The sequence below is a fragment of the Falco peregrinus genome, chromosome 11 (assembly GCF_023634155.1).
Source record: "Falco peregrinus isolate bFalPer1 chromosome 11, bFalPer1.pri, whole genome shotgun sequence".
Classification (NCBI taxonomy): domain Eukaryota; kingdom Metazoa; phylum Chordata; class Aves; order Falconiformes; family Falconidae; genus Falco; species Falco peregrinus.
The window spans coordinates 22,472,838-22,487,368 of NC_073731.1; the positions used below are offsets into that span (position 1 = coordinate 22,472,838).

The following is a 14,531-nucleotide window of genomic DNA, read 5'->3' on the forward strand; positions in this document are numbered from 1 at the left end:
GATGAGACCCTGTCTACATGGAGCTACATCAGAGGAAAGCTTCAGTGCCTCGTAGCAGGGCTTCACCATGTCCCCTACACTTTGTCTCCTCAATAAATGGCACCTTGGAATTGATGATCTGTTTGGGGGCTTTTAGCAATACTTCATTTACTATCCACTCATATTGTGCGTTGTTCTTGAGAATATGTGAAGATTGCTCAGCTCCTTACAGGATTTGGGCCGTAACCAAGGCTGACACTGACTGGCATATTGTCAAATTGTGCATGTATCATTTATTGTTAGATAACACTGGACGTCCGTTAGTGTCTCTTGGCTAATCAAGAGTGTTGCCTCACATATTCTTACGATGAGAGGGTGAAGGATTCTTGTTGTAGCTGCCAGCTTTCATCATCCGAGTGGATTGCAGAAGACGGGACTCTAGGGACAATTGAGAATAGGAAGTTTGAAGACTTGGTATGTTCTTCCTGAAGCATTGGAACGACTTTTATAGACTCAGGGCATTGTCTTCAGAAGGTGCTTTTGTCTTGGGTTTGTGTGTTTTGTGTGGTGGTTGGTTTTTTGGGTTTTTTTTTTTTTTTGTGTGTGTGGTAGTTATTATTGCAAAATAAATGTGTAGTTATTTCTAAAACTGTCAATCTGTGTGTCTGTTCCAGGGCGATTTGATGAAACTGTGATTGAAGAAAGAAGGCAATGTGCTGAAGATCTGCTGCAGTTTTCTGCCAATATCCCTGCTCTGTATAACAGCAAACAGCTTGAAGAGTTTTTTAAGGTTTGTTAGTATTTGCATAAGTATCTGCTTCTTACTGATATGAATAAAGTATAGTGCTGATTCTGCTTTACTTAATAAACTGCGGAGTGACAGTGAGCTGATCTGACATACTTTGTGAAGTGACTGGGAGTTTTCCATTCACTCTAGAAATGGGGCTTTTAAAAAAACCCTATGCCACACCTGTACAAAGTGGAAAGTTTTACAGGAACTTCAGGTGAAGGGATTTGGATTTTTTGTTTATTGAACAGTGAGCAAAACCTGTGATACTAAATCCAGGTGTTCAGTGGGGAAGTTATTAAAATACTGTCACTGTTTGTGTTTTATGTAGATGTTTGTGGTTTAAATGAAAGGAAGGAAGACTGTATAGACTGTTCTCTTATGGCCTTTTACGGATTCAGGTTCATGACAACAAATTTGGCATATAACTAGTAAAAACATGCTGCTTGTGCAGTGTTGTAAGAACCATTCTCTAAAACGTATTTTAGGACAATATGTTGATCCAAACTTCCTCTTTATTACATCTGAAGCAGTTTGTTTTCAGTAGTTCCTTCAAACCTTTTTGTTTTCAGTAGCTTAGTCTAACATTCTGCAAACACATAAGTATAAATTTACATGTAAACATGATAGCAACTCATCTGGCTGAGATGGGACTTAAGTGTATTAATTGTTACGTATATTTAAATGATACATATGCAAAAGCAAAATTGCAGCGAAGCTTATCACTTGTTTTCATGATGTAGTTATTGCAGACTTATTTACTTAAAATAACTTTCTTTAAGGTTTGGTGGCAATGATAAATGGGAGATGGAGTTAGAATATTTTGCTTTTCAGTTTATTTGCATTTGCACTCTTTCAGTTCTTTGGAAATACTCCTGTGGTTTTGGGTATTTGTTTAGAGCTTTCTTCCCTTCCTTAACAAAGGTATTAATTGTAGCCTTCTAATGGACCTTTTCTGGCTTTGCATGGGAATGAATAAAACTGGAAAGACATTAATTTTTGTAAGAGCAGGTATGTCTACAAGGGGAGTTATGCAGGTTTAATAACTTAGGCTCATTTGTTAGCTGATGTTGTGCCATGTTTTCCTGCAAGAAAGCCCTAGGTTTCGATCAGTCACCGTCTTGTCCTGGGTCTTTTAGCTTCGCTCGTGGGTGGTTTTGTTCTGTTTCAGGTTTTTGTGAAAATACCCATGGGGAGATGGACTTGGGCAATGAAGTTGTAGAAACAAGTGAAGGGAGTGCTGTATCTGTATACTATATACTCCAGCAAAATGGGCTGGGTGGTGCGAAAAGCAGGTTAGCTGGGCTAGTTCAAGGGAGATTACTAGTGCCCATTTGTAACACTGCCTTGGAAATGGTGCAGTTCTTATTAAAGTTGCATGGAAAATGTGCATCTGAGATGCAAATCAGAAATTTAAAAGAAACATTTAGGTGATTTCTAGTACAATTAATTGCTTCTGTTGTTATTTCACTTACCTTTGATTTCTTTCAGGCTTGGGAGGGAATAATGTCCTCCTTATATGCTGGGATGGCCTTGTCTTCCCTGTTTGTTCAGTCTTGACTATGACTGAACTCAAGGTAGTGGGTCATGGTGGGGACACTAGTCTGATGGGCAAACAGGCGTGCGGGAGGGATCTGCTGAGCTTGGGAACACCACTGAAGGGCCCTGAAGGGCACAGACTGCATGTGCTGCAGGAGAGCAGGAGCATCTCTGTTCTCTCCCTGCTAAACCCTGGGGTCTACAGGCAAACCTGCTGCAGCCTGTATGGTTCAGGGCTCTGAAGCTGCAGTGGGCTAACTGTTTAGATACCTGGACAGTCTGTGGCACCCAGACAAGACATGGCCTAATCAAAAGCCCTTGTTTATTTTGCAGGCTTATATAGTTTAATTAAATGCATTAACTCTAAAGTAATGGAGCATTCACTGGTTAGGAAATTGAATTTTGACTCTCACTTCTATACAGTGAGACTTTCCATTGTGCACGTTGGCTAAATAATTCCTTTCCCTCTTTATTTTCAGGGTGGAGAGGTGCATGATGGGTCCGAATTGATTGGTCCTGTTGAACCTCTGTCTGACTCTCTGACTGACAACCTGTCTGACTGCAGCTCTGAAGGTTTGCTTGCTTTTCTCATGTAACCTTATAGCGTGATCTGTTTTAAAGCAGTACGTTAACGACAAGAGCCATGTTTGTAGGAGCACTGACATCCAGTCTCTGTTTGCTTGGTATGACAGAAATGCCGGAGCTGGGATTAAGAAAAGAGAAGTTGAGCTCAGCAGAGCTCTGTCTGTACTGCTGGAAGTTTGCTTCTAAGAGGAAGTTTTCTGGGTGTTTTAGTCCATTCTGGAAGTCCTAGTGCTCTGTTGCTCAAAGAGAACTGCTTTTGATGCTAACTGAACTAAACCCTCTGGTTTAAATGTACATGATCCTGCCTGCTTCCAAAAGGTTGGGCGAACAGTGTGGCGATGGTCACTACTAATCATGACCCAAGTCTTAAGCTGTAAAAATTTGCAGACATTAAAACAGTTTTCAGATTGATCAATAAATACAAGAATGAGTGTCTGAATTTGCCTGCAGCATGAAAAATAGGTCTAAGATTTGAACTCCTCCATTCATCTCAGAGGGTTCTCATTCAGCTGTTCAGGCTCTGGGTGTCACCATGCTTTCAGTGCTTAGTAAAATCCAGAAGATAGTTGGTATCTTATTTTAAAATGGAGTGAACATACGGGCATGGTGAATGTTAAAGCCTACTGCAGGGGTTGGGGAGATAAGCAAGTTGTTTAAGTCTCTTAAAAAATGCTGGCAGTTTTTGTTTACTGAGAAAGTCTCCCTATTCTTTAAAGTCTGAGAGGTTGTGTGTTTAGAGCCAGTGCGTGCTATGTTCAATTGAAGGCTGGAAATACCTTCCTTAATTTGCTAATGTTTTCTGGTTGTGCTATGGCAATGGAAGGTGTGTCCCTTTTTCTATGGTTGCATTTCCTTAGCACAGTGTAAAGATGTACATGCTGGCTTGGATGCCACATGTAAAGTAATCTTAGTGGCACTTCACTTGCACTAAATAATAGTATAAGTGTAAGGTAGGGTCAGTCAGCCCAAATATATACTGTGCTAGGGCTTCTTGCCTGCCTCTGGAGGCTGAGCTAGCTAGCTTAAACCATGCAGTCTTTTAGATACTTACGTATTTCTGAGGTATGCTTGGATCCTTGTGACTTCTAAGAAATTCTTTTCCAGCCCTTCAGATTTTCCTTTGGAACTGTTTTACGCTCATGTGTAAATACACATTACTATACAAATACTTACTAAGCTTATTTGAGAGTGTGTTTTTTTTTCTTAACTACTTAATTTCCTCTGGTCTTACTGGCATAGAATTTGCTTTGGTGAAACTGCTTGAATAAGAGTTGTGTTTTCTAATAGTGGTTGGTTGGTTTGTTTATTTTTTGCTTGAGGATGTGTAACTTGCCATTGTGATCTCTCTGTGTCAATAACTTTGTGCTTAGTTGCATAATATGTTCTACGTGGGCAGGGAGTTTTGCATTTTGTTTTGTAGTATCTTCTGTGATGTTAATGAACTAATTGCCTCCACAATATTTCATTCTGTGAAGGGAAGGTTATAGAGCTGTTTAAATACAGAGGGTAGTTGTTATAAATGGTAGTAACTAGCTTTAAAAGGGCACTATTTCTGTGAAATTTAACATTCCTGATTCTAACAATGCACTCACTTTACACCGTGCCTTATAAAAGGAAAAAGTGCTTCTAAAAATGCTTAATATGAACGTTTCTATTCCCTATTCACAAGGGACTAATTCTTAGAAGAAAAACACTTCCTTTATGTGAGATAAAATATTGAAAGGAAAAGATGCTGTAAAGTAGAAAAATTCTTTGATATCCTTCTGAATCGGCTGGAGCGCTTTTCAGGGGATACTTGCAACAACAGAGCACAGGATTTCCAGATGCCGAATGTGACTTTTGTGGAGTTATATTTTCTAAAAACCTATGTGTCTTCCAGCTCATATTTTCTTACGTTTGAAATTAAATTTTGGGGGAGGAGGGAGACTAGGAACAGAAAGAAACATCTGTCTTTAAGGCCTCTAGATGGCAGTGGCAATACTCGGCTCTGAGTCCTCTCTCCCTGCCTTTCCTCAGGGCATCCTGCCTGCATCTAATTTTCCCCAGTCTGATTATCATAGTCAACTGTGACTAGTTCACTGTGTCAGTTTTTGTGAGCATGAAAGGGCCTCCACATGGGCACTGGTCCTTCAAGCTGTTGTACTGAGAAGTGTCAATCCTTAACAGGTTATCCTTATAAGGGTTGGTTGTGTTTTCTCACTTTTACCTGTTCCTTTCAGACAAAGTTCATCTTGCAGAATGTCTGCACATTAATGGTAGAAGATACAAACTGATGGTAGTAGAAATGTTTTTGTACCAAAATAAGCGATAGGTGTCTTGCTTGTAAAAGCAGTTTGGCAGTTAAGGCTTTCACAGAAACCGGCTTTTCAAGAGGCCAGGTTATCCAGGTTTTCCACCAATTTTTGGAAACTGCATTTATTCCTCATATAACTGGTGAAATTGTGCAAGACGGAGACAAGTATAGGAATTCATGTTCAACTTCAGCATTGTCATACTCATCTCATATTCCTGACAGTCACTCTGTCTTTCCTCTCTGGGTAAATGGGATAATGTTCAAATGTCCAATTTCCTCTCCAAAAGTCTTTCTATACCAGTTGCCAAATTCTTTAGAGGAATTCACTGGGAACCTATTTTTTTTTCATTCTTTTTTTCTTCCCTCCTCATGTTTTACCACGTTTACGTTATCTTCCCAGAAATAAGCATATACAGTTCAGACTCTTCCTGCCCCTTGGGCTGACTGGAACCCCCATGACTATGGTTGTGTGATGCCAGACCTGGGCTCTAAACCTGACCTTAAGCAAAGTTTATTAGCTCAGGCTCTGTGCCATGCTAGCTGTGTTCATACAGCTTCTGGTAAAGTTGGCTGCAAAAGAAGATCAAATGCGGTTTTGTTTGGAGTGTAGGAGAACTTGGGTCTGTCTGAAATATGCAGTGTGGATGCATTCTAATTCATCTAATCTGAGTGTCCAGCACACCCCTGTCACAGCTTTTCCATTCATTCTGTCTGCACCCTTTGTCATCAGTCAGCTCTGCTTCCACCTATACATTCCTTAGTTAGCAGTTTCTCTTCACTGAACCAAGTAACTGGACTCCTAAATGTTATTTTATTTCATAAATTCTCAGTCCTCCACACCCAAACTTGACATTGCTGTCCCTAAATTAGACAGGCGAATGGCCCATTATTAATACAGTAATTAACGAATATTCTGTCTTCCTCCAACTGTTCTGTTGTGAGGTTGCCTTCTTTCTTGCAGGACTGCACAGGCACTTTTCTTCTCTGCATGGCCACTTTATTTTTATGTCCCTCTGAAAAGATCAGGAGCATTGTCTTCTGTGCACCCTCACCTCTTCTCAAGTAGTCTTGTGTCACCAAGTATCACTGTCGCTTGCTTTTCAGACAAAGAGTGGCTGGTAATGTGTTCTCCTTCATGCCTTTTTCCTCTCACTAGCTTTTAGAAAAGCAGTATTTCTATAGTGCCTTCCTGCTTCTCTTCCATAAATTGTGAACTCCCTCTGACTCCAGAATTGCAAAATCAAAAAGAAAGTTTGAGTTACCTTTGAGTCAGGTCCTTGCAGCTGCCTCATACTTTTTGAAGATGTCTGAATGCTTTATCTGATAATATGGATAAACTCTTGACTGTCAATAATACAGAAAAAAACAGACACCAGGTTTTAGCTCAGAAATTGCTTTCTCTGTGTGTACAAACAGCTAAATGTCTTGACCTTGTTGCCTGTTTTATTGCCTCAGTGGGTACATGTGCCAAGGTGATAAAACAAACTGCTACTTGATATCCAGGTGGCACTGCCAAATTTGTGGCTTGCTCCATATGTCTCATGCAGGGTACTAGTCTGGAATGACATTTTTGAGACTGAAATCTGGCCTGTTATCTTCCCCCTGCCCCCCCCCCTTCCCCCCCCCCCCCCCCCCTTTTTAGTGTGTATGTCCCTGTTTTAAGTCTCCTTAAAATCATTAGAGCAGTGAGAAATAGGGATTAAAGTGCTGCTGCTATTGAAATGAGGTGGAGTGCTGAAGTTTGAATTAGTCCCCCCCAAGCAAGCACTTGTGTTTTGTTTTTTAACCTCGGAGGCAGTGAGTAATAGCAAATCTAATACCACTGCCACAATTCTAATGGCGTGTTACCAAATGGATATCTCTGATAGCCTGACAAAGAGCAGTTTCATATTATGTACTTTTACCTGTAGTAGCGTCATGCCGCTTTCATTTTGATGGCAAGTGAACATCTAATCTGTTGTACAAAGGGATGTCAGAAACATTTTTGTCATTCTTGTCCTTTTCAGTTCGGAAGGATTTAAGTGGGCTTGATGATGTGACACTTACGAGCCAGTCGGAATGCGGAGGTGAGATCTAGAAGTTGTTTCCGTTACATCTGTGGAATTTAAATTATTAGGAAATGATAATTATGAGTGAATGCTTTTTGTGGATGCTAGTCTTTACAGAATGAAATGGTGTAGGTGTAAAATACCTTTATTGCCATTTATTTCCAAATAACCCTGCTAAGTTGCCATGGTTTAGTTACTGAAAGTCAGCTTGCAATAAATATATATACTTTTACCTTACGGTGATTGTAAAATAGAATGCGTTATCTCGAATTTTAAAGTGTAAGCTAATTCATTTTACGACGCGTTAGCACAGGAAGAAGACTACACATGGTAGATGTTAGTGCTGCATGTTGCAGTGTTAATCCAAGCTCCTAATTTACTGGTTTTGGAATGCTTCATTTTACTGATTTAAAACAGTATGTTGGGATTTCTTGCAACAGTAATTCAGATTCTACTGATTGACTTTCCTAATAGCACTCACACAGAAAGGGTTAGTTTTGTAATTTCCTGGAGCACAATGGTGAGCAGTCTTTGAAAGTTTAGGTTGGGTGTTAGGTGGTGGTCTCTTCATTCCCAGTATTAAAATGAAGACCAATTGCTCTGTGTAGCTGGTATCTTAATTTTAAAAACCATGTTTCTATAGGTACTAAAAAATAATTTTAAAGACAGCTTTACATGCAGGGAGTTGCTGTGCACAATCTTGGGAAGCTGCATAAGTGAGAAGACAGCTAAAATCTTTGGATGAAGTAAAGAATTTTGGAGGTAATGTATATGAGGAATCTAGAGTAATGGATGTCTTTCTGACTATACTTCCAGGCTTCTCCAGTGACAGTGACCTGATTTCTCTGACAGTTGATGTAGACTCTCTTGCTGAGTTAGATGATGGAATGGCATCCAACCAAAGTTCTCCCAGCAGAGCTGTTGGCCTTTGCCTTACTTCTGAACCCCCAGTACAAAGCACACTGGCACCTGAGCAGGAGTGGAACAAACCCGAAGGAGAGAGGGAAAGCCATAGTTTGTTTACTGGAAGCTTAAAACCCAAGCCTGGCAAACAAGATTACTTGGAGAAAGCAGGCGAGTTGATAAAACTGGCCTTGAAGAAAGAGGAGGAAGAAGATTATGAAACTGCTTTCAGCTTTTATAGAAAGGGGGTTGATCTGCTTCTGGAAGGTGTTCAAGGTATGGATCTTCCCATTAGGTTTGCCTTACCTTTGGTTATATGTATTTGTTTATGGGGTTTCCTTGGTTAACATCAGCTTACTCAGGTATACGAATTGCACAATGATGTGTGCCTGGCTTTCATGTGCTTGATAGGTGCTGTGCATATGAAAAAGAGAGAGAGAGAAAAAAATTTTTCTGAGACTGAATGATAATTTAGGGTCTCATTTTCCAAGTGCCAAATCTCCTCTTTTAAATTTGCGGCACAACCTTTAACTTGCAGGTAAGCAGCAAAGTGCTCCATTTCTGCCTCCTTCTTTTTTATTACCTAGGCATTAATTAATATGTGGCACTTGCAGCACTGTTGAAACATTATTTAATTTACATGGTTAAGTGAGGATTAATTATCCCCATTTTACGCATGGGGAGAGGCAGACTCAGGTTAACTTCCCAATCACAACAGGATTAGAACTATTCTTGGCTCACAGCCTTTTGCTTCTTCCACTAAACTGTTCTTTTCTGGCTAAAGGATGCATACAAACTTGCATGCCTACACTGCTACAGAACAGGATTATTTTTTTTTCAAAAGACTTCCGTGTGTCAATGTATGTCTACAAAAGCTGTTGTTAACTGACCAGATGCAACTACATACAAATTTCTGTGGAGTCTCCTTGCACCTTGTCAGTCAGGGAGCAATTTTTTCCTCTTCCATCTCTAGCTCTTGAGGATCAAGAGTGATAACCTCATGTATTTGCATTTTGTCTAACAATGGCTTAAAACTATAAAGGACAGGAAAAGATTTGTTCTTTCCTGGAGTGAATTCAGGGTCTGTGTATTGTGCTTCTGTCACACACAGATCAAATGAGTAAGATTAGAATTGTGGCTTTGTTTGACGGTGTACAGCACAGATGCATTATGCTGTTCCAGATCAGAACTTCAATGCTAATGTACCAAAGCACACACAAACAGGAGCCTTTGCTGCATTTCGGTATAATGCATGTCATGATGTCCCTCTGAACAGTTCTAGGAGTAGAAGTTATTTGCTGAACTGCTTTAACAGGGCCTGGCAAAAAATAATGGACAGGTTACTGATGAAAGCTAGAGGTATGGGCCAAGGTACGTGCATAGTCTTTGCTTGAAGGGTCTTATACCTTTTTGGCAAGGGTAAGTCCACCTCTTTCAAGTCCCAGTGATGTCAGTAGGGTTGCTGCTTTGCTGCCTGTTGTGGCTTTTCAAATAGCATCCTATCTTTCCTTAAAGCCCATGTTGTCAAAATGCTTTTCATTCCTGATGATAAATGTGCTGGCAGTCCTTCTGTTGGAGAGCCTAGCTGTTCTTTCTTTGCTAATACACTTCTTCCTAGATGGGTGTGCCATTCAGTTAAGGTCTTCTGAAGAATATCCTGTTTTGTCATAACCGCTGCTGTCTTCATGCCATGATGCAAGGCTGCCATGATGCAGTTTTAAACTGACAGTTCAAGTTTCTGAACCTTATTAAGCAGTTTTAAACTGTTAGGGCATGAACACAAGTCAGGCTATTGCACATCGGTTAAGCTGTGGTAAGTATGCATGCATACTCGGGTTGTGGCAGTGGTTAAATATGTTGGCTTTGAATCCACAGTAATTCTTATGGTAATATGTTTACCTTAAAGTTGTGGAAGGCTTTTCTTTCATGTGTTGTGGGTGACTTGCTCAACTGATGCACGCTCACTTGTTAAACTAGAGTGGGTTGAGCTTTTTACTTGCATTTGCTAACATTTCCTCCAAGGACTTTTGCTTCTTTCCTGTTGGCAAGCTACTCATCTGGCTACCTCAGATGACTGCTAATCCTTTTCTCTCACCCACTGGTGTCCATGCTTTTCAGGCAAGGAAAAAATTCAGTCTTAGGAAAGTATGATATTCTGCCCTGTTTCCCTGATGCCTCTTAGATAGTACAGTGGGGGTTGTTAATAAATTTGTAGTGGTGGTACCTCTGTGTGTGCGCGTGCAGGTGGAGGTGTTTCTGATGGCTGAAGAGGTGTGTAGTCAGCACCTGCAACTTCCATGCAGTCTCTTATATTGCATCTGTACAGCACAGGAGAGGGAATAATGGGAATGAGTTGCTTTTTAGCTGGCATGTTTTCCCTTGGGAACATAAATATACACAGGCTAGTTCCTAGCAGTCAGCTCTTCTTTCTCCTTTCTCTCTGTTAGCCTGCATGGCTGGGAAGGTGGAAAGCAAATGAATGTTCCTTTTCTGCTGGGCGTTTATACTAGATTTGGCTAGGTGCAGCTGATTTTGTGTCCTGTTCTCTTCAGAGCTTCTGCAGGCTGGCAGGGAGACACTTTGGTGCCCTCTTTATAGTGACAGGGCTAATTAAAATGCCTTCCTAAAACACATGCCTTCTCAGGATCAATGAGGAACGTAACACCCCCCACTCCCAACCCCACCCGCACCCCCCCAAATAACTCTGTAATGCACTTTTTGATGTAGCTACTTTGTGAAGGTGGTATGTTTGGCATTGGTATGTGACTATTCACTGTATGTTGCAATGAAAAAAACCCAAACCCTTAACCTAGTCACTTCAGCTATTTAAACACCCCTGGTTATGTATTTTACATGGATAATAATGAGCTCCCTTCAAAGATAAGGATGGTGCAATTGTTACAAAATGCCTCTGGTCTTCTGTCATTGCTTATTTTCAGTCTATTTTGCATAATTAAACTTTTGTAATATCTGGAAGTGAAGCACAGTGTTCATATATACTTACACACGTGTAAATGACGTTACCTTTCAGTGTACAGCCATTGCAGAATGTGTGGCCTCTAGAGTGGAGTGGAAGTGGCTTTTGCATGTAAAATGGCAATACACATTTTTGCCACGTGGTGGCACCAAGAAAATAGAAATTGACACCTAAAAATTGGACTCGGGAAATGTAACCAGTACCCGGAGGGAGGGGAAACCAAACATCATCCCTCCTCTGTGTTAGAAACTTTTCTCAGAATTACCTCGGAAGTGTGAAGCCACTAAGCTGGTTAGATGTATCTGAAATGTAAGGGTGTCTCTGTTGCCAGCCGCTCCTTCAGGCTTGGTACAAGATCTCCTTACTACTTAAGGCTGCCTTGTCAAAGTGCTGTACCAGTAAGTTTATTACTGCAATTTATAGGCTTGTGTTTAGTTTGAAGTAGCTGGCTTCCGTGAAGGTGGTTGGAACACACTTGAGCCTGTTATGTTCCTGATGACTTTCCATCTCTGAGCTGATGGCACTAATGCTAGACGAGGCAGATGTTGCATATGATTACACCAAAGAAATGTCTATCTTGACTTTGTTTCCAGCTGTGTGTGCATGCTCTCAGAAGTATGGTGCTGTTAATTATACTGTGCAAGGTGCATATGTGTTTTGCTCTGCTAGTATCTTGCAGACTTTTAGTATTAAATCTTTTAATGTCCTATTCATAATCCTGACAAAAGGCCTAATACACACATAACTTGGGGAATGAACGCTGTACGCCCCCTGAGAGGCTAGTGTATACCTTGGACTCTGGGCATCTGCTTTTTATAAATCTTGGGCCTATTTCTGCTCCATACGTGCACTTAATATTAAACACATTTGTCAGTGGGAAGGATAACAAATTCTTGGACTGGCGGTAGAGCCCTTGGACTGCCACCGAACTACCTGTAACTCTTGTACCTCCCTGTTTCACTTATACCAGAGCTCCCTCGCATGCAGTGAGAGGGAATAGCTGCCATAATTTCTTTCTTCTCTGAATATGTACTGATTCTGCTGCCCCTCTCCTGTTTTCTGGCATTGCTGTGTGCAGGATTTTGAGGCTTTTGGGAGGCAGGTATGTAAGGGTTGTGTAGGATGGTTAAACAATTCTTCAGGAGCTGATACCATCTGAAATCTGAATCTGCCTTTTGGAGCATATTAAGTATACCAATGGATAGAAACTTTGGCTCACATCTGTAGCTGTTCCTTTGTTTTGCTAGCATGTCAGAGCACTTTGAGGTCAATGTGTTGCTTCAGGCTTAGTGATGGAAAAAAATGCACTAATCGATAGCAAGCCACCAACTTCTAGGCTGGAAGTTAACTGTTTTATGTGAAGTAGTGCTTTCCCTAACTTTGGCCTAAGGTGTAGTTTATGTTAGGAAAGAATAGATCAGGAGGGTGAAATTATGGAAAGAGTTTTTTGTAGTAAAGGAGGGAGTTTTGTCTGTATAAGCTGCACCTCTTTTTCCAACTCCAGCCATTCTCAAGTTATATCCATTATGGGAGGGGCTGTCTGAGCTGTGAACAGAGTTAACACGATTGCTTATTGCTGGATTTCAGTAACTTCAGACACATGATGAAGCAAGAACACTTCACAATACAGTGAGTCTAATTTATGTAGAACAGATCCTGTACTTTTCTATGTGGTTTAGAAAGCAAACGTGTTCGTTGCTGGTATGTTACCTACAAGGCTCCATGTCACATTAACATCTGAAGGGAGGTGATCCATTTACTCTGTTAGAGATTTGGGGTGTTTTCACATGTGTAACAGCTGTGGCTGAGCACAATGGCTATTTGTTTTAGGGGGCTGGTTCAGCTAGGCAGCATGGACCTTGTTGCATGAAGTATATGGTGCCTCTTAAGTCACAGCAGCCGCGAACTGTTTTCCAGGTATGTATCTGTGTTTTACACTGGGTATCTACAACTTCTAGATAAGCTGCTGGTGTGTCTTTGAAAGCAGGCTGTGAATGTCAGTTTTGCACTGCTTCGTGCTATTTTAATGATTATCCAGTAAACAGAGCTGGAACAAAAATTACACAAATTACTGGAACCTTGCTAAAATGACTTTGACTTTTAACCCAGAAATGCATATACAATGAAATGCTGGGAATACTTTGGAGAACTAGATGATATTTTTGGATATACTGAAAACAAACCAACTTGTGTCTAATTACTGGGATTATGATGGGCTATGATTTGAACTTGTGGTGGAGCCAGGGATGCAAACAGGAGCATGCTTGACAGAATGCCAAGAAGACAGTACTTTATGAAAAAGGGAACAGTCATGGCTATTCCATGAGTGCATTTCTGGCTTCCAGAGTGAAAAGCATCTTTGCTTGTTCATTGAATGGCACATAAGAAATGTGAATATAAACTTCTGTTATAATACAGTAGCTATTTTAAATTCCTTTCACTTGGTAAGTCCTCTGAGTAGTGTTTCTTACGGAGAGTAACAATCTCTTAGGCGGTTTCTGAGCTACCCAGCAGCTGTGCCTGGTTGGAGCAACAGACCTGTTTTCTGAGAAGATGCATTGAGGTGTGAGCTGATGTCTGCAGGGAAACCCTTAGAGTTGTGATGGGCCCCACAGGGAAAGGTTAATGACAGGGTGACTGATGGAACTGTAATTCTCCCCTCTGCCCTGATCTCAGACCTCTGTGCTCCTATAGTGTATCGTCACTTGCCTTATTAGCTGTTGTACGTTTACACTTCCACTGAGGCTGTGGAAGTGTAAAGACAAAAATTTCCTGCCCCAATTCCTTCCGAAGGAGCTGAAAACTGTCTCTGTTTCCTGCTGTTGGACTGTGATGGTGTTGTAGGACTGTTTGGGTTGGGCTTTCTAAGCAGCCATACAGAGTGCTCCCTCTCTCGTAGTGCTTCACACAACCTTGGAATCACAGCTGCTGTTTCAGAAGGCTAGATGTTTGGACAGGACTTGTCTGTAGACAAGCAGCTAGATTAAGAAAGGATGTTGGAAATACTATGGTTTGCTTAAAAAAAAAAGTCATCTAATCCCATTGTACCGCCAGTGATGCTGAACCCCATGCTGATATGGGCTATGAGCTGTTCATAACTAAAATGTGTTAGCTTGCAAGCCTATTGCAGGCCACACAGATATTCAGAATGTTAGTGCTATAGGATCCATCACTCTGCAGTAGATGCTGGATGGATCACCCTGAGTGATGTTATTCCATATGCAGAAGTCCTACATTTAGACACTTCATCGTGGCAAAGCAGTAAAATGCAATGTGTGCCGGTAAAGTATGGTGGAGTTGGTTAATGTATAAATACAATCAGATTCAGCTATGCAAAGGAATACTCATTCCACTTGAACTGCGAGACTTCGCTGCACCAAGAGGCTGGTAAAGGTCTGGGGTTTAGTACCTGTTGCACAG

General features: G+C 41.0%; 1 protein-coding gene across 9 annotated transcripts in view; it reads left to right on the top strand.

The window, feature by feature from the left end:
* The window catches only part of RPS6KC1 (ribosomal protein S6 kinase C1), a 90,628-nt gene that overhangs the window by 17,292 nt on the left and 58,805 nt on the right, over nt 1–14,531 (top strand). For 8 of the 9 annotated variants that reach the window (XR_008749158.1, XR_008749159.1, XM_055816087.1 and 5 more), the window contains 4 exons: nt 654–769; nt 2,785–2,878; nt 7,190–7,249; nt 8,048–8,410. Coding sequence is in view for 6 of the 9 variants with exons in the window: in XM_055816087.1 (XP_055672062.1) it covers nt 654–769; nt 2,785–2,878; nt 7,190–7,249; nt 8,048–8,410 (633 nt within the window). In the remaining 3 variants the exon portion in view is untranslated. Of the gene's footprint in view, nt 1–653; nt 770–2,784; nt 2,879–7,189; nt 7,250–8,047; nt 8,411–12,969; nt 13,029–14,531 lie in introns of those variants that run through there. The other variant, XM_055816090.1, reaches the window with a different exon arrangement.